This window comes from Amia ocellicauda, chromosome 13 (genome assembly GCF_036373705.1).
Source record: "Amia ocellicauda isolate fAmiCal2 chromosome 13, fAmiCal2.hap1, whole genome shotgun sequence".
Classification (NCBI taxonomy): domain Eukaryota; kingdom Metazoa; phylum Chordata; class Actinopteri; order Amiiformes; family Amiidae; genus Amia; species Amia ocellicauda.
The window spans coordinates 24,882,679-24,904,135 of NC_089862.1; the positions used below are offsets into that span (position 1 = coordinate 24,882,679).

At 38.4% G+C, this 21,457-nt stretch overlaps 1 protein-coding gene across 1 annotated transcript in view; it reads left to right on the forward strand.

The window, feature by feature from the left end:
* Positions 1-1,175: 1,175 nt before the first annotated feature.
* The window catches only part of LOC136766339 (B-cell scaffold protein with ankyrin repeats), an 85,812-nt gene continuing 65,530 nt past the window's right edge, over positions 1,176-21,457 (forward strand). Inside the window, exons 1-5 of the mRNA XM_066719751.1 lie at positions 1,176-1,246; positions 3,688-4,080; positions 10,099-10,158; positions 12,292-12,431; positions 17,189-17,327. Coding sequence (XP_066575848.1) covers positions 1,234-1,246; positions 3,688-4,080; positions 10,099-10,158; positions 12,292-12,431; positions 17,189-17,327 — 745 coding nt within the window. The 5' untranslated portion in view covers positions 1,176-1,233. The remainder of the gene's footprint in view (positions 1,247-3,687; positions 4,081-10,098; positions 10,159-12,291; positions 12,432-17,188; positions 17,328-21,457) is intronic.

Genomic DNA, 21,457 nt, shown 5'->3' on the forward strand with positions numbered 1-21,457 from the left:
GAGCTCAGTATCACTAGATAAATCATTAGTACATTCACATGGCAGTGCAGTGGGATATATAATTGTGGTAATTATTTACATTTTCATTTTTCAAAGCTTCTGAGAGCAGTGTTTTATCTATACATTTGTAGAGCTATGTGTTTTAATAACGGCTTGTTTTTTATCTATTGCTGTAAAAAAAAAAAAAAAAAACATCTGTTCAGTGATTTGTATTACAAATGAAAGACAGAATATATTTATGAGTGTGTCATCTGTGCCCATGTTGGTGTCAAGAGTCAGTCATCCGTGAAGCATGATCACAGATGCAGAGTAAAACAGGAACCAAGAAGGCTGCTTGCACTTACCTAAAATGTCCTCTTTATTAATGTATTCTTTATGCTTAATACCTCAAAGGGCAAAGAATACAATCTAAAGAAAAAGATCCATCCAAAATTTGAATGGCACTGGGAAATCTCATTACAGCTGGAGAATGCTTGAGTTGTAAATCAACAGTTATGACATACAGTGCCTGTACAAAAAGCATAATCACAATATCCCTGTGCTCAGCATATGCCTTATGTTGCCCTATTGTGAAAACAATTCTGTCCCCAAGGCATTTCAATACCCTAAACATTTTCCATTAAATATTTCTAGCAAGAGCAGTATTTTGATCAACAGGCAACTGTTGTATTCCAAACAGTGGCTTCACATAACTTGAATCTCTAGCTATAATAGATGTCTAAATAGATTACTCTCTCAATAAAACTCATTCATTTAAAAACAATAACACACCCATAAACACACCACCATCTTGCTGCAACACAGTCTATTACTGTGGGCCGAGTATAAGACATAAACATAAACAAAGTAAAATTCTAAATTACATTACACTGGAAACAAATAGTAAATCAAATCAAATCAAATTATTATTATGGTAATTGATCTATTCTATGTATAACACTGAATGTTAGTACATATGGACAGTTTATGGAGTCTTACATTTTTTATTTGTTGGTTTTATGGTTAATAATTAGGTAATAATGCCCCCGATGCCATGATAAAAAGTTTGCATCTGGTCACCTGGGATCACAACCTCCCGTGGCAGTCCTGCTGGTTATCTCATTACCCAATCTTTCTAACCAGGAAATACCTAACCTATAAATAAAGCATCTGAACATTTCCTGATATAAGAGTCAATGTGCTCCAAGCCGCTTCTCCTTTTAATACAACAGATACCAAGAACCATATTGCAAAATGAATCGCTCAGGTTTGTCTTCTTCTTTTCTGCTTGGTTGTATAATGTTGTTGTTAAAATGTTACTGAATGTGTTTAATTTGTTTTTGTATTTATACTCAGTACGATGACATTTCATATTTTAGAGTTGCATCACATATCCAGTTACTGAAATATCATATTATATTATCTTAACGCACGATATATGTATAAGAAATTAATATAACATTCAACACTGCAGGTTCAGACACCTGAGCCACGCTGAGTAAACCCAGGCTGTTTTCTGTGTGGTGCAGTGCAGTGCAGATGGACTGTGACTCAGAGGGAAGGAGTATAACATTGTAGGGGACTGACAACCTGTGCATGGGATAAAATCCTGATAGCCAGCGCTGCAGACTAGCACATTTCTGCATCAGCAAAAGACATTCTCCATTAACCTTTGCCTGCTGCAATATTACACATGCAAGATATAATGCTGGGGCCAATTCACAATACAGGGAGTAAGATGAAGATTTTCACAATAGTTTAAATGTTTTGAGCACAGAAGTGCTTAGTTTAATTATAGAATATTGATTACATACATAGACTGAACTAAGTTTATTTCAGGGAGAACACCATACTCACTGAGAAGCATGGAGGCAGTTCTGATTCACTTCTGGGCTGTTTGGCATCCTCAAGCCTTTCTGCCCATGTTAGAATTGAAGCACAAATGGATTCCCAAAAATACCAGGGTATTGCAATAAATAAAACTGGTGCCCCTGGCAAGAAGCTTAAACTTACATACAAAATGTACTTTCCAGCACAAGTGGATTCAAAAATACTGAGCATTGTGAGTGTGACAGGGCTTTTTGGTTGTTGTGTTGATTATTTTGATTGTGCAAAAGTGCCTTAGTTACTTTATTGTTTTTTTTTTCCATGTTTATGTTATCATGTGCATTTTTAACTAATTATTGATAGAGATCATCAAATTGCATACTCACCGGGTTTTGATTTGGGAGGTGCGTCCTCTGCGTGAGAGCCCCGGAGTCAAAAGGAGGGGCAGAGAGAGAGTTTGGACATCGGGAGATGTGATAGTGATAGGGGTGTGCGGCAGCCTGCCATAAGGCAAGGTTGAAATCGGGGGTTGCTGTCCCCCTTCCGGGTATTAGGAGTACCCGAGACCCGAGACCCCCGGTCTGGAGATTGATGCACTTTTCCAGAGTTAAGTGGACATTGCTATATGTATTCAGGATAGTTGTCTGGGGGCTCCGAGGAGAGTGATTGGAAGCAGAGTATAGTGCCGTGGTACAGTTCGGGCCTCCCCTGCATGCTGTAGTTGGATGGCACTGCCATGGCAATGTGGAGAGTTATATTGGAACATGTCGTAGTTATCGGGCTGTTGGAAGATGGGGGTGGGGAATAAGTGTTGTATTTACTTGTGGCTCTGTGGATGCCGTGCCTGGACTTTGCTGCACTGGTAGAAGGAGATGGATTCTTATTATGTGGACAGTGGATTCTAAAGGAAGCCATGGAGGTGTAGTGGTTAGTGCTGCTGCCGCTAAGCTCTATTGTCCTGGGTTCAAGTCTTGGCTTGGGGGGCTTGTCTGTGTGCAGTCTGCATGTTTTCCCCAGATTAGCAGTTTTTGAAAATGGATGTCTACATTTTGTTGTCAGCCTTTAGTTACATTTGATCAACAGTCTGCATACATTTGGAGAATACTGAATTTATATAGTAGACTGAAGAGCAGTTCATTCATGGATTGGGACTAGATGTCAGGTCTAAAGCTTCATTAAACAGAAGCACATTGCAATGTTTGTTGTATCACTTTCTGTTTAATGGTCAATGCAGCCAGAATCTACAATCATTCTACCAGCCTACAGAGACAGCTTTTTCTCTTTGTAGACAGCATTGTTGTCACAGGGAACTAAGGGCTAAGTAAACACCTTTATTTACATTAGGGTTTCCTTTTAGGCAGTTTCTGTTCCAAGGGAGTAATCTGGTTATTAACATTAAAGAAAACAAAATGCAGCACTGGGAGTTTCTGAATTGTACAAGTTTGACATCGTCTAGAAGGGAAAGTAGGAAAACAGATTAAAGTCTTTGATAGTAAGTGAAAATCATGAGACATTAAAATTTATATTGTAACATTCAAACCCAAAGATGTTTTATTTTACCTCAGGAAATATTACATCTTGCTAAGAGCATATTGAAACTAAATTCAAATTGCTTGAAATGTAATTTTAATTTTATAAAAGTGTTTTGCTGTGTGTATGTGTGGAAAAAATAAAATTGCCTTTTGTACTTCTGTAGAAAATCAACTCTCTGAACTTTGAAAGTACTTTTTCTTTGGTGCCTCCAGTTAATTTCTAAAATGCGTAACGTAACTCATGACTAAACATAACTTCCAAAATAAGTTAACAAACAAGCAAAGAGATTAGACTAAACCACTGAACCGTATCTCTGCTGATTTTAAAGCTGTGATATTTTTCCTACAGCTCATGATCTATTAATCGTCTACGAAGAAGAGGCAGAGCAATGGGCAACTTATTTAAAATCCATTTGTGTGGCAGAGCTCAGAGACGAAGATATATGCTGTTACAACATTGGGACAGTTTCCATCAAGAAGGAGGAATTCCTGCAGCTCAGTCATTACAAGTGCAAGTTGCTCATCTTGTCGAAGGGAATGTTAGATGGCCTGTGCCAGATAAGAAAATTCTTCTTGGCAAGAGTCCTGCAGCCGTCCAACACTGTAGTGATCCTGCTGTGTGGGGTAGATGGTTTGGGCCCCTTCCCTGAGATGGTCCCCATTGGAAATGACTACGTCCAGATTTACAGTGAGCAAGATCCCCAGATATATCTGTCCACTGTCTCCCAAATTGTACAAAGAGGTAAGCTGTGGGCTGTTTGTGCAATCAAAATTCAAATTCCATATTACAGTGCATATGGTTTAATTAGGTTCAATAAAACAATGTTTAACCTTCATTATTTTGTATAAAAGTATTATTGACTGAGATTCTCAGTATGCAGTATGTGCAGAATATGTAATGCCTTGTGTACCTACCTTCTCAGTGTCTACTCACTTGTACCAGTATGTTTCTCAAAAATATAATATGTGGATCCCAATTGTACCTCCTCACCCTCCCCAAGTATAGTGAAACTTAGGCGGAAAACCAAAAATAGTTGGCAATTCCAAATTTTAATAAAACATGAGTATAATGAAAGATGTCCAATTGCAACCGTATATGATATTAAATGAGAAAATAACACATTTTCTTGAGTGTAGAAATGGGAAGACCTTTAAATGGTAAAAAGAACAATGTTGCAATTAAACTCATAGTGTCTTTAGTTATTAAAGGGGGATATCATCTAAATTGCTTGATCATTTTGGATTTAGTGTTTAAGATATTGTTAGTATATGCACATTATTTAATATTATATTATGTCTAAATTAAGTGTATAAAAATTATGGGTTACACCTTAGATTAAGGTGCTGCTTAATTAATGTGTTATTCATGATTTATAAAGTATTATTACATTATTAATATATACTTTATAAAGCATGGATAATGCACTAGTTATACTGCAGTTATAGCACTCAATGGAATAGTCACAAAGTGTCCCTTTTCACTACTGCTTTGACACATTCCTAACAAATATTTTTTTCAGTTTTGGACACTTTTTAGCTACCTGTTCAACAGTGGCCATTCCATGCATTGCTATAACCGAGTTATACCTAATGTATAATGTATTATTAATGCTTTATAAAGTATCTATTACACATCTATGAAACATGTATAAATCATTAATAACACATTGATAATCAGCACCTTATTAAAATGTGTTACCAAATTATGTGTTCCATTTGTAAATTCGCTACACAGTGCAAAGTGTCTCTAAGTGAGAATTAAAAGCTATCTTTGCCTGTGTATACACTGTAAGGAAATAATTAGATGGAAATGTTACATTGTTGGTTTCATTTCACAAGATGTAGCAATTAGTCAGAGACTGTCGCTCCTCTCAGTGATGGAGTTATGGACAAGCTCTGAAAAACAAATGAGTATTGCCAGTATGTATTATTTTGTCAGAGTAAAGGTAAAATAGCATCTTATCTTCTAAAAGGTGAAGCGATTTCTAGAATGTGCTGCGCTTTTCAGTCTGTTGCTACTTTTCTCAGTGTAGGCTGTCCTTTTACAACACTAGATATATCTGACTGTTTGTGTTTCCTGCTGTGATCACATTAGTGGATAACCAGTCTTTTTTTCATAGTCATTTAAGCATACTGAAAACTGCACACAGGTATGTGAAAGTGAACTAGGTTGTATTCTGAAGGTAGAGTAATACAAGATAATACTAATTGACTGCTATTGTTATATAATGCTCTGTAAAATAAATATATAATAAAAGGAGGACCGTATTATGTCGAGGACATAAGGTAATATCTAATATATGCATTGGTTTGTCCAGTGTATCAAATTTTGTGCTGAGCACTGCATATGTTCATCTGAATAAACATGTACAGCTCTAGTTTAAATTGTCTTTGAATGAAAGCTGCATAGTAATCATTTTGTAAAAGTCTAGGAAGGAAATGTAAGCCTTTTGCCTAGGTACTACAGGTCCACTCTCATTTATCCGATACATTTTGTTTTCTGAAAATTAGGCGGATTATAAAATTTGGCGGATTAATGAAAATACATGCCTTATGCATGCATATTATTTCTGTCACCTGGTTTGTTTAACCAAATAAGTTCATAGGTAGTTTGTTAAGAGGAGGAGATAAAGGCACGGGAGAGAGAAGTGGGGAAGGAGAACGCTGTATTTAGTGCCATGCCAAGTGTTGCTTGAGAAGCGAGCAAAAGGAAACAAAAGGGATATATACCTTGTACTGAGATGACCTTGAACCAAAATAGCTGTTTTCTTCCCTGATTGCAGCTGATGTGCATATTCTGCAGATCAAATAAAGTAAGAATAACAAACCCCTCTCTCTTTAGCGGTTGTGACATTTCCCCCTCGAATAATGTTGCATCGTAACTAAATTTTAAGTTGAATTCTATCTACCTTATCTTAATGGGGTGTGACAGTAGAAATAAGGGGTTATTTTAATCAAGTGGGATGCTATTGCCGTTTGTGTACAACATATTATCAAAACCTAGAGAATGTATGTGTTAATTGCCAATTTTATGGGGGTGTACGGGTGTGTGTTTGAGTTTATAATCTTTTCAATTGATGGTTATAATTTTACTTGTTGAGTGTTTTTTGCAGATTGGTCTCTATTGCTTTTGAGTGTGTGTAATTCTAATTCTTTGTGTTCCTTCTGGGTTTATAGTAAATACTTTTGTTTGGAGTTATTTTATCATATCCAAGAGTCAACATTTTAAATTCATATTGGATGACTTATCATTTGGCAGACTAATGAGTACTAAATATGAGTACTGAGATTCAAACCCCTTTGGCGAATTGAGGTTTGGCGGATTAACGTGTCGTTTTATTATGGGAATGAATTAGTTCTTGGAATATGGCGGATAAACGAGAGTGGACCTATATATAGAATATTGTATTGTGGGATTGGGTACTGTTGCTTGCATTTATGGACTGCAGAAATGGATACCTCAGACCTAAATATATATATATTAAATTGTAGGAATATTTTAATAGATCTAAATACTGAACCTATTACATTACATTGTGTAATACATTCCTGATGTGGTTTGGGGGTTGTGACATTCTGTAATTTATAGTCTAAATGACATTGACTGAGACATCCAAATCACTGAAGCACAACAGCAGAGCACTAAGCTGTATATTAAGATATGGTCCATTGTAATTAGTGTTTCCAAAACTGGGAGAAAATTCCAGGCCCAGGTTTTTGGAGTTTAAAATGAATAAACCCGGGGTCCCCAGGGCACCCGGGGCACCTGGACTTGATGACAATTATTTCATAGGCATATAAATAGGAAAAATAAGCAATATGGAAAACAAAATAAGTAAATAAAAACATTAAGCTCACTCTAAACTTTTCCGATGGTGCTTCTCTTTTTCTCTCTCTCTCTCTCTCTCAAATGTGATTATACAATGCTTTCAGCACAGCGTGCGTGCCACGGCACCTTATAGGCTCATGCCTCACCCTGTCATACACATAAAACGTATTAGTTGACTGAACTCCTGAAATCTTATGTTTTCCTCTTATTTTATTCATTAAACTAGAACCCCTGGCCATATCAACAAGGTAATACTAAATAAGTAAAATAATAAATGTCTTTTTTGTGTCTGTATTTTATGTGGAGCTGAAATTCAACACAAACTCAGTTATACTGCATTATTATTATTATTATTATTTATGAATTCACATAGTTATTATGTATTGATCATTTGTATAAACTGAAGCGACCTTGTAGAGCCCCCAGCTGTTTCCAATACCTGGTTTGTATACTTTTTGCATTTGGCTGATTGACCGTTTACTTCTTGTAGGAAGTAGAACCAAACCGAGCTTGGATTGGAACATTTTTCTTGAACTCCCCGTATTTTGCAATAGTGTTCAGTTTATATTGTAGGTTTTGCCGACAGGTTACTGAATAAGCATTCCCGCTTCAATCTTCCCACCGCATGAAACATACATGAAAGTATACAGGAGTTTGCTGTTGTGCTGTGCACATGATTTTTTATACCTATTTTTATACCCGGTTTTATACCTATGCAAACCCAGTCTTGCAAGATTGAGAAATCCGTCTGGGTTTTGAAGTACATCAAACACCACACAGCACTGCACACTATCAACTGCTCAAGACACTTAATTTGATTATTCATTGACACCTTAAACATGGTACTGCATATAATGAAGAATTATAGACCCACATGGTTACCATAAAGAAACAATTTTACATGCTTGTAATACGTTCCGGGTTGCCCGGGTTTTCGGTGCCCCGGGTCCCCAGGTCCCCGTGCTGGAAACATTAATTGTACTATTGTAATTTCTACATTCTCTTTTGCATATTTACATTATTTTCCTATTATGAACAAAAATGGCAGTGGTTATGTTTCAAGCATGTAAAATTGTTTGTTTATGGTAACCATGTGGGTTTATAATTCTTCATTATATGCAGTACCATGTTTAAGATGTCAATGAATAAACAAATTAAGTGTCTTGAGCAGTTGATAGTGTGCAGTGCTGTGTGCTGTTTGATGTACTTCAAATTCAAGGCTCACAGAGGGTTTCTTTAAATTCAACAATGAAAGGACAGTTTAAGGTCACAGGCAGAAAGTATGAATAGGTACATTTAGGACTGGAAATAGAAGACTATTCTTCACACAATGATTTGTGGCTGGACAACCATGATTTGTTGAAAAATCCTCTTAGCCCATGATTGCTTTGCTTCTGGAAGATACACAAGCATAATGGCATGAATGGCTACCTCTCATTTTATCACAAGTTCTTAAGTGGTGGCAAGAGAGACACCAACTTGTAGTTTCAGTAAAAAAAACAGAGAGGTTGTTATTCATTTCTATGGTGTCTAAAAATAAAGGTTTTAATTTAAATGTATATATTTATTTATGTTTGGCTTTATTTTTGGTTACATGTTCATGGATATGGTTTCTCCTGAGGTATTGGTTGGTTAGACATCCTGTGTGCAGTTTGTTCAACACTGGATTAAAACATACTTTGTAATTGAATGGTACACCCTTTTTAAAACCTTAAAAAAAAATCAGTTACTGGTCACATCAGTTTCTACTGAATTTGAAGTTAAAATCCAATAACTGTTTAATACTGGAATATGGAAAAATTACAAGATGAAAACAGCTTGTCAAGGTGTATTGTGTGAAAATATAAGTATTTAATAGGCTTAGGATATATTTTATTATTTAATTGTAAATCACTAGGACCCAGGGTGATAATTATAGCACCATGCAGACTTGAAAAGTGCCATGACAGGAACCATTTCCTTCCTGTTGCATCTTCATTATCTCAGTCAGTCCTTGAGGAAATAATCATATTGACTGCATAACCTTCTGAAAGAACCTGCCTTATGCATAGCAAATGAGACAAGACTTAAAATGATAAACATTAATTTTACATTCCAGACAAAAGGATTTGGATAATAAATATAGAAGACTTGTCAGGGGCTGTGATCCATATGTAATTGGTACATCTAACTAATATCCTGTGACAGATAAAGTTACTTTTAACAAACCATAATGGAACATCTAATATTAAACCAGAAAATTATTCATCGTTTTTCACACAAAAACATCATGTCACTCGCTATGTTAGTGGCCCTTAACCTCTATTCATTCTAACCTAAATTCGTGAAGTATCATTTCTCTTATCCTCACCTTTTTTATTAGGTTTTGTTTAAAAAATAAAACTATTTTGAATGTTAGCATTTCTATAATTTTAAATGTACATTGTGATTGGGAACAAGTGTAAAAGCAGAATATAGTCCAATTTAAAATTATTATTAGGGATTATTCCCCTTTACCTGTCATCTACAAATTTAAAATCATTTTTCTCATAAATGTGTATGTCAGAATTACTGTTTAACCTTCTAGTATGTAATTTGTATTTTTACATGTTAAAACAAAGCTTCTGTTTAATATTACAATCTGATAATGCAAGACATCTATTTACCATACTAAATTATTTAAGCCTTCATGCAATTGATTAGTATTTATTTTAATTTAAATATTTGCTGCCACATACATTTTGTTTGTACACATTTTTGAAACCCGATTACTTGCTCTTGTTTACACAAATGCAGTTAATAAATATACATAAAATACATATTTATATTTCTTGTTTTAGTTATTTCAGAATTCAAACTAAAACAAACATAAAGAGTATGACATATTTGTTAGTATACTTGACACCAGATCTGCAGCTTCTGCCTTTCAAGTTCTCTTTTGCCCCCATACAGGTCCTTTGATTGAATCCTCCCACGGTAAGGCTTACACAGATGGACATCCACAACAGACCAGTAAGTAACGTATCAGTATTTTTTTCAAATATAAAGGATCAATAGAATAATACTCTCTGGAGGAGCAACCCTCTCTAACAAACCAAGAAACTAATAAAGCCAAGTCTAAGGATGTGCCAAGTCTCCCCTCAACCTGTGTAGTGTGGGAGGAGAGGAACGAGAAGAAAGACCTGCTATGGTCTCTCACTTTCTTCCCCCTCTGTTGTCATGGGGAGGCTCCGTTTCTGCTCGGGGGCTGCGAAAGGCAAGGAAGGAGGCTGATGTTCTGGAGCTCATGCAACCAGATCTGTTCTCATCTCCTCAGTGGGCATTACAAAAAGAGCAACAAAGATAAGGTGTGTTGGGGGAAGCACAAATAAATACTAAAGGGGCCTTATACAGTCCATAACAACCTCTCTAGTAGATCGCTGCACAGTTCTCTCTGTTCTCGAAAGCAGAAAGGTGGAGCCTCTTGCTGTGTGCTCTTGTCAGGCCCTCTCCCCAGCCCTCTTTTACCCATGGAGGCAGATTCATAGGCTATTCAGTAAGCAGCGGCTGCCATTCTCTTGATTTGACAGTTTGCTGTTTTCAAAAAGCACATTATAATGTAGGTGTGTGTGTGTAATGGAGCTCATGGTGTATGAGTTCATTACAGTCACGTAATCCCTCTCTGAGCTCAGTAGTGTGCCACACACCCTGCGCCAGGAGACGGTTTGTTACGCTGCTGGTGGCGTTTGCGTGGGGCAGGGCACCCGGAGGTGTTCCTGAGAAGGCCGTGCAAATCCGAACGAGGGCTCTGACCACACCCGCTACATTTACAGATGGAAATGACATGCAAATAGCCATATCTATAGCCTGTAGTCTTCTTTGTTTGTCAGTGTCCCATGCCATAAACAGAAATGCAAATCTAAATGATTAGTTTCATCACAAACGTCCTTTGTTGTAGATGTGTGTGTGTGATGGGGGGTGTTTATTGGGTGGTGAATGTTGTAGAGTTACACATCTACTTATCTTACCCATCAGGGATTTCACACCAAGATTAATCAGAAAAAAGTTTATCATTTATTAATATGTGCAAATCTTAAGTAGCATAGCTTAGTGACATGAAGTCAGGACATTACTATTGCCAGAAGCTCCTTCACTGACACCAAAGTTTTGAGTCTTATAAGCTTTGAGGATTATGGGTCTTCAGTTAACAGCTGCGGTTGGATGCTTTTGTGAAAGCAATCTCTCAGCTGGTTCCGCCGAATCTTCTACTCCTGTCATTAGGCCATTAAACACGGTCAACCGGAACACAGTCGGCTCCAAGGGGGGGCATTGACGGGCAAACCCCCCCCAAATGTAATGAAGTTCCCCCCTAAAAATGCATTTTGATATAAACTTGAAAATGTGTAACGCAGTGGTGCCGCCAAGGGGACAAGACATCCCCCCGCCCCCCCGTCCCCCGGCCACCGTCCCCTGCTAGCACCGTGGACAAAACACCATCAGCACCCCAGACCACAACCCCAACCCCCCCGCTCTTGCACTGCCACTGAACTGGAAGTGAAATTTCCTGAACGCAACATTCCCTAACTAATTGCCTTTCTCTTTCTCCGAACTGTGCCCCTGTTGCAGTGTGATTCAAATAAGCTAACCGGATTGCCTTTTATATGTATAAACATCACCTTTACAAGAGACAAGTGTTTTTGTCCCAAATTTAATAATCAGCAAGAGAAGCAGAGAAAAAAGGCAACATGAGTGCTAACATTTTCCTGAGGTTTTAGGCCCACCCCCTTCATATCATACTGAAACACACACATTGGTTAGCAATTAATAATTAATCATCAGAACAGACAATATGTGTCCTTTCTGAAGTGTTTTAGTATATCTGGAGCACTTCTGTCTATCTTCTGGTAATAGTCTTGATCCTACATATCCTTTACATTTTCTGTGCAGTATTTTCTTTTTACCCACAACGACGAATAGGATTTCCACACTGAGTTTCAATACATGATCTTTTAATATTTTTGTATTGCTTTGTGTCCTTACTTTAAGTTTATTATTATGTTCTGTGAAATGTTAACTTGCTTAAAGAGTTTTATATCACCAATAAAAATGTGTTTCATATCCTCTCATCCTGTTTCAGTAATCTAATGTATTTATTTATGCCTCTAGGTTCCCAGATTGCTTTTGAAGTCTCCGCATTGTCAGCAAGAACAGCAAGAATGGAATTAAAAGCAGAAAAAAGGCTTTCTACTGAGTCGCTTCCTGGGAAACTATCAGTGCTGGTCATTCCTACTAGAATTCCCTGTGAGGTGAGTGATGCAACACAAAGCGAAGAAGGCAGTTTAATTCAAACATTAAAAATTGTTATAACAAATACCATTGCCAAGCACAGATCAACTACAGGACATTCAAAGCCTGAAGAAGACAAACAGAGTATAATCCATCATGAATATAGCAAACAAAAATCTCTATATGATCCATTAAGCACGATGAAATCCTTTTTAATAGTCTTATGGAAATTAACCCAGTGTAGTGGGCTAACACATATGGCTTAAGTGTCATTAATTTAATATGAGTTTCAGACATCTGGATGGTAGGAAAGTTTATACTTTTCCACATATCAGTGAAGAGCCTGTGAAATAGAGCTTTAATAAATGTGTTCTTATAATAACACAATCTAGGTGAGTATTTGTCAGTATTTCAATATTTTTATTCTACCAACTGAGTTTAGAGTGCATTAAGTCTACAGAACCAATGCCTGCCAGCTCCTTCAACTCGAATTATCAGAACAACCGACTGGATGATACATACCACAGACATGCAATATAGCAAACAACTCGTATACACTTCCAAAATACGTCACTTATCTCACACACAGTTTAGCATGACAAGAAAAAAGCTTTTTTTTAACAGCATACACCTTGCAAGCCTTCATTAGATGCTATAAAATACTATAATCAGACTCATATAAGAATGATTTCCTGCACAATTAAATATGAAGCAATGAAGTGACTATAATAATAGGAGACTTCAATTGCCCTCATATACATTGGGAGAGTCCAATGGAGAGTACAGAAAATGTAAACAGTATAAATGGCTTATAACTATGTAGTAACTCTTATTAGTAACTTTTATTAATTTAGTATTGAAAAGAAACCAAGTAGGAGAATAATTAAAATGAAACGGTCAGTAGCCTATAGGGAAATTGTGAGCAAAATAAATAAATAATATATAGATAGATAGATAGATAGATAGATAGATAGATAGATAGATAGATAGATAGATAGATAGATAGATAGATAGGGAGAGAATCAGTGGTCTTCTAAAAAATAATGAATGCACAAAGAGTAAGAGTAGCCAGTTGGGGTTAAATACATAATCTGTAGAAAATAAATGCTTATGTTTAATAAATCTATATTGTTATAGGCAATTAACCAAATAAATCAGCCTAAGATTAGTAGATCAAGAAATGTATCACAAGAAAAAATATACAGAGAGAGTTAATAAAGGTGATAGAAAGATTTTCAACAAAGGCCCAGTCAACAGATTAATTCCAGGATTTAAAACACTATAATGTATTCCAAACGTACCTGCGTTTCTTTTTAATTAAATTCATATTTCCCTTATTTAATGATGTGTTGATGTTTGTCAGTTTTTTTTTTTTTTTTTTTTTATAGCAGCCTAATCCAGGAACCAGTTACTGTAAAATGTAATACAGATATCCTTCATCCAATGACTGAGACTTCAAGATGAGTAACCATACTCCAGGACGGTACTCTTAGCAACAACCCTCACAGAAAACTTTCAAACATCTCACTGGGTTCTCCACAAACCTCTTTCATTAATGTACTACTCTGAAAATGCCAGACAGGTTAATTGTTCCTCTAAAGTGATCTTTACTGCCTGGCCGGGCTTCAAGAGCATCAATCTTTTGTGTCTGTTGTTACTGCCTCTCTAGAGGGAATGTGTCAGCTTTATGCAGCTTCTCAGCACCGTGCAAGAATCTCTGCACCTTAACTGTGCTATTTAAGATACATTTATTAATTTCCTATATAAACATCTGACTGGTATAGTTTTAATGAACAAAATCTCATTTTGGATACAGTCCTGGCCATGTGACCAGTTTAAACACCTTTAGACACAATATTTAACACAAGGCCTAAAAATAACATTCTGAGATGCCTAACATATAGAACCCATACTGCTGCTGGTATAATATAACATCTAGGGATAACGATTTACCTGTTACATACTTGAATCTACATTTGAAACACTGAAGATTATAGGAATTAAAAATACAGTTACATGTGTTCAGAGAGGTTAACACAGTTATAATCCTTTAGTTATTGAATGTAAAAGTGAGTGCATTTCTCTGTATGTGTAAAGAAGCATTATCAGTGAGGGTGGTCTTGGTATGCATTTATCTGCTGTTTAAGTTTTGTCCTTGAGCCATGTTGAATTTAGTATTTGATCATTCAAGGGGTGAAAAAAAGGAAACAATTTTTGATTAATTAAAACAATCATCATATGTCATTTCTAACCATTGTCACTCAATTGGTGGATCATAGATACAGCTTTTCTTAACATGAGTAAATTCAAAAATACAGATGTGCAAAATGTTAGTATACAGCATTACATGGGTGTTATAGTACAATAATGTAAATACATTAGATTTACAATAAATAGTGAGAATGTTTTTTTTATAAAAATGAAAAGTGAAATAATAAAATAAGAAATATTAAATATATATAAGAAGTGATATTGACATGACAGTTCCCACTTATACATTTATAATAACCTACATCCTGTATTCAGGACTATACATGTGGAGTGCTACAGTACCCAATTATCAACTAATGTAAGTCATTTTAACTTGCCAGAATAAACAAGTATTATATTAACAGATTTTATTTTATATAATATTAACCCTGAGAAAAGTACTAACTGACAATGACGCATTTCTAGTATAGTGCATAGTGCCCATAGTGGTTAATGATTGATGGGAAGCTACATTAATAAATGCCTTATTTACATTCTGTAACTGAAAATTGCACCTATTTCTTATAATCCAATTCCTGTCTGGAAACAGTAATGAACAACACTATTTTGCATTGCAGATCACAAGATGTGGTATAAAACGATAGTGGGCTAAGGCCACAAACACTAAAAGTATTTCACAGGTTGACAAACATATTTTAAGTGGCTTCTTTGAGTGGAAAAGGAAATCCATAATTTGTGTATTAAGTAACACAAATAAGGAGAGCTTTTAAGAGATGTAATTTCAGTAAGGTACATTTTGCTAAATGGACATTTCTGTGGTTCATAAAAAGCACGTGCAGTGATTTCCATACATTTTCCATTGAAAAGAACAATTAAATAAAACATTTTGTTTCCTGAATTGAAAATAATATATAGTTGTGCCTCTAAATCAAGACACATATTGCAGTTGTAACTATGCAGGGCACCATGAAGTGCTGCTTTCTCTGGTATCATGGCTTTCTTTCATTAAGCTTTGAATCCTGATTACTTACTTAAACTGCAGTTCTGAATACTATCAGTATTTGCTCCTTTGGATTTTCAGTGTTACTGCCTGTTTCAAAGAATCACCAACTGAAAGCACGTTTTAGTGGAAGTGGACACATTTTACACCAACTGATTATGTATAGCAGTGTTACCAAATAAAGTAATTCATTTCAAAGGTCTACTATCTCTAATGAAACTTCCACATATTTAAAATATAGCTTTACATAAAGCATTGACGTAGGACATCTGACTATTTATAATACAGAAAACTGAAAAAAGTATGAAATCTCTGAAGCAGTCGAATTCACATTATTAAAGAACTAATGCAGTATGACACATCTTTGGTTGTATTTGCAGAATATTTGAAATACTAATGAATAGAAATAAATCCAAATGCTCAAGATTTTTCTTATTTTTGTGGATTGAATTAAGACACACACACTCCCACACACGCATACACACACATCACACCTATAGCTCTTGACTGAAATAATGAACAACTGTGAAAGCCATCAACATGTCTTAGCATTGACTCACAGACTGTTTTATGAAACAGCACCTGTGATTTCTTACAGTACAAACTTAAGAATTCGGATATACTTCACAACAGAGTTCAATAACAGGAAACCAATGCTTTCCACCTAAAAGTTGTAAGTAATATATAAACATAGCATTGGTGTTTATAAACACTTGAAACTAAACCTAAGAAGGGTAAAACCATCCTGGCAGTTCATTTCTCTGTCATTTGTAATAGTCCTTGTAATTCCTGTTTAACAGTTCTTCCACTAAGTATATTGGTTTTTTTTCTACCCCATCAATATTCTAAATGTGTTAAAACTTAAAATACCAAGATCACACAGAGACCAAAATGACATATTAACACTACATTCAATCCATTTTCATGTATCAAAGACTACCAGCTACCAACTACCTAAACTAGTACATAACCAGCTTTCTGACCTCAAAACCTCACTAGAGACTTTCTCAGCAGTAGACATTTTATTCCATTCTAGCTTTTAAATTATCCAGCAAATAAGGCAAATGTGTTTTCTTACTCTTCTGCAAAACATTCTCTCTGCTCAATGTTATAGTGAGGAAAAGGGTCTACAGGAAGATTACATAGCTACTCTATTAACTATACCTCAGCTGAGCTTTTTTCCATGAATAGTTGAAAACCTGTTGTCACAGACACTGTTTCAACACACTGCTTTAGAAAGCAGCTCAAGGTCTGCTAGCTGTTATGTAATTGCGGCATTTGCTAATTCCAAAAAACACCTAAATGGTCTTATGGTCATGTGTCCCTGAGAGACAAGAGAATGAATGTGTGACCTGTGGCTTCAATTTAATTATATTGAGACTTACTCTAATCAATACTAGACACACAGGAAAATACATTGTACTTTAAACACGCAGTTCAACAGAATTACACAGCACACTAATTACTTTGGAACTAAGTTCTAGATACAAATGCATTACCTGCTTTCATACATAATGTAGAATTGGATACTATTACAGTGCCTTCTGTGTTTTGGGTGTTTTTTAGAAACCAGGAGAAATTTTCATTTTGCTGCAAGATGCTGTGAATCCAAAAGATATTGAAATTGAGTTCCAAGCAGACAAGCAGAAAGTAAAGGTGAAGCCCAGCTCGTGGAATGAGCAGACACTCTCTGTGAAAGCTGTAGGTAAGGAAGATTTAATCAAGCTCCTGTTGACTAAACATTTGTCACATTTGGACTCATGAAAACCTAAAACTAAGGGTTTAATTTCCTTTCTTAAAGAGTGGTATTGATTTGTACGTATTTCCTAAACACAAACTCAGCATCTGTTTTTGTTTGTTTGTTCATTTGTTTTTTACAGCAGGTAGCATGGGAGTAGCTGTAGCTGGGAGCATGTGATTTATGTGAAACAAAGGGCAACTGCAGTCTTTTAGAGACTGAATCTACAGCTAAACTCTTAAATAATTGATTCAACACGTTTTACGTTCCTTTTAGATTAGGAAATGTTTTATATATATATATATATATAAACAGGTTTCTGTCTAATATTTTAAAAGGTTGATTCTCTGCAAATATTTAACAGCAGCAGAACAACAACAGACACCAAAAACATTTATAATAATTATGATAATACATTTTTATACTAAAGTATTTTGTGGGCCTTGACAGTTTCATTTTTCAGGATTGTGTGATGTCTCTAAATGTATTTTGAGCTGTTTTATCTACTCTAATGTATAAGGATACAAGAACTTTGTATGCAATGCAAACTATGATGAAGATAATATTATTCCAATAACCATATTGGTAGACATTATGCACACACATGAAAAAGTTGGAAACAATTATTTACAAATGATAGAGGAAGTCCTATAGAAAGCTTCCCTCAAATCCAAGATCTCAAATTCAGGCCTTAGAAGAAGCACAGAACACCTCTGTAAGAGTTTGTAACAATTCTTTTGCAAAATGTCCCTAGAATTTCAATGGTTTTGAAAGAAGGACTGGATAAACTAGTTTATATTAAGGTACATGTATCCAATTGGTTATCTAAATAAGATATTTAGGTTTATGCCAGCACTGCCAGGGCTCTGAAGGCAGGGCTCAGGGGACACCAGGAAGGGTTACAGTGCCAAATGGTGATTTTATTATATTTATATTGCATCATGATCAAAATAAACAGACAGACTAGCTCTTATTTGAGCCTACACTACACATATACATAGGTCCCTCTATAGGTAACTAATTAAAAGCACAAAAACAACAAACAGCAACCAGTCCAATCTGTAATCCAATTCCATAGTTAAAGTTCCAGTCCAAGTTCAAATCAATTTTCTTGTTGTTCACTCCTACTTTCTTACTCTCTTACGCTCTTACTTGCTCACTCTTCGAGGCTCTTCTCCTGCCTGCCAGTTCTGTTCCCCGGTAATTTCCCTCCCCTACGATATCCAATTTAGGACATCCTCACGCATCAGTCGTCCTCAAGTCACATATCAAGCATCACCCACTCAAGTCTCCGTTATCAGGATCGTTACTCACCCCTGCCTCAGTGGTCACGTCACTCAAACAGGTCCCTTCCCACTTCCTGTTTGATAAACACGCTCCAGGTTCTAGAGGGAGCACCAGCCGCAGCAGCCCACAAGGGCTCTCCCGTTGCTTCCGGACCTCCTGGGCGACCTGAGAGCCACCTGGGACCGTCTGGCAGTTGCCAGAACCCAGGATGTGCCTGAAGCGAGCCTGGTGGACTTCTCCTGAGTGAATTGTCCATGGAGTCAGGTGACTTGCCAGCTCTGGCTGTGACAGGCAAGACGGGTGCTTGTCACGGACATGACCCGCCTCTTAGATGTGCCCATATCCCCAGACTTTACTTTCAGCCCCTCCATGGAAGAAATGGTGATGCGCACTCCCCAGGAGAGGTAACAGTCCCTGAGTTAGCCAGGGTCTACCCTATTACACCCTCGGCCCAGCCTCACAGGCAGCCTTCAGGAGCTTGACATCTCCTACCTCGGCTCCCAGACAGTCCCGCCCATCTGCTGATCTTTGAACCGGCAGGCAGGCACTCCCCAGGGCAGCTCGGTGCTAGGGCTTACATCCAGGTCCCCGGCGGTCCAGCATGGCATCCATCAGGAGGACGGCTAGTGGACCTCCACCCCCTTCCCCTCCTGCGCTTCTGCCCTGTGACATTCCATCAGTCTCTGGCCCACCCATACACCTCCCAGCAAACTATAACAGTTGTCTACTCCCTATAGTTCTGAGGCGTGGTGTGGACACGAGTGAGGGACCTATTGCAGTGGTGGAACTTTGCGTCGAAATCACCGCTCTCCTGGAGAAGCGAGCAATTTGCGAAGCACCCCCACTGGGCAGCACGGAGGATTCTAATCCGCACACTTCCTAGTACCGAAGGAGAATGGTGGTTTCTGCCCCATCTTGGATTGGAGATGCCTGAACCGCCTCCTCAAGGTGTTGCGCTTCAGCATGCTCAACCTGTGAACCAAGTCCCAGGCCATAAAGCCTGGCGACTGGTTCATTATGGTGGTTCTGAAAGTTGCTTACTTTCACATCCCTATTGCACAGGTACACAGGAAGTTCCTCTGCTTCATCTACAAGGGCAGAGAATTGAGTTTGATATTGTCCCCTTTGGCCTATCGCTAGCCCCACGTACTTTTTCCAAGTGCATGGACGTCGTGTTAGCTCCCTTGCAGTGCCAGGGGGTCCACATCTGCAATTATGCACTGGAGCCAGAGATAGTTGCCTCCATACACGCATGTCTCTCCCTCTTCTGACTGAGAGCTCGCGTCAGGGTGTCCCCTTGCCAGAGGCTGCTGGGCCTCCTAGCGGCAGCATCACAGATCCTCCCCCTCGTACTCTTCCAACTGAGGATGCTGCAGTGGTGGTTTGGGTCTTTACAGATGCATCCCCACCATGATCAAGCACGCCGAGTCACAGAGCGGAGCCCTTACAATTTGTGTACAACTGGGACCAGTCTGTCACCGAGTGGTGATGATGACAGACGCCTCCAAACAAGGTGGACGGAGCCCGCACGGGCCCTCCATATCAATGTCCTGGAGTTACAAGCAGTACTCCTTGGACTGTGTCATCTCCTGCCAGTCCTATGGGACAGACGTGCTGGTTCGGATGGAAAACACAGCAGTGGTTGCTTATATCAACAGGCAAGGAGGTCTCCGGTCGTGCAGACTGTACTGTCTAGCATGCCGTCTGCTTCTCTGGGTGCAGCTACGGCTCCGCTCCATCAGAGCAGTTCACCTCCCTGGCCTGTCCAATACAGCGGCAGACCTCCTCTCTTGGGGAGGCCCCCTGGTTTTGGAATGGTGCCTCCACCGGCTTGTGATACAACAACTGTGGAGCCAGCTCGGTGTAGCGGAAGTGGATCAGATAGTTCTGCTGATAGCCCCTAGGTGGCCTGGCAGATTTTGGTTTGCAGACCTGATCGCCCTCAGCAGAGAACCTTGGCAACTCCCAGTGAAAGCAGACTTGTTGTCCCAGGTGCAGGGCACGGTTTGGCACCCCAATCCAGGCTCCTCTGGACCTGGTCCCTGACCAGGAGCATTTGATTTGCCTGGGGCATGTCATATTCGGTAGTGGTCACTATTCAGTCGGCGAGAGCTCCCTCTACAAGGTCGCAGTATTCCTACCGCTGGCAGATGTTTAGCACCTGCTGCCAAGACAGCAGTCAAGACCCAATTAATTGCCCCATTGGGGTCATATTGCAATTTATACAGGAGCTGTTGGACCAGGGCAAGTCCCTGCCCACGCTCAAAGTATATCTGGCGGCCATCTCGCATGTCGGATTGATGGCAAGCCCCCTGGATCTCGACAGCTGCGGCCTCCTTGCACCCCTTCACTGCCCACATGGCGCCTTGATGTAGTGCTGGATGCACTTTTCCAAGCCCCATTTGAGCCACTGAACTCAGCTGAAGCTGGTGTCACGTAACACTGCTGGCAATCACCTCTGCAAAATGCGTTAGTGAGTTACATGCCCTGTCCGTACACACATCGGGTATCCGTTTTGCGGGAGATGGTTCCAGGGTCACGCTACAGCCTAACCCTGTGCTGTCTCCATTCCATGTTAACAGGCCTATTGAGTTGATGTCTATTCATCCTCCTCCATTCGCTTCGGAGCAAGAGTGTGGCTTTACCTGCTCTGCCCTGTGCGGGACCTCAGGTGCTATTTGGAATGCACTAAGGACATTAGGCGCTCGGACCAACTGTGGATTGTGGACACTATTACCATGGCCTACGAGTCCACCAGGACCCCAGTGCCGGAACACCTGGTGGCCCACTCGACTTGAGGTCTTTCCACA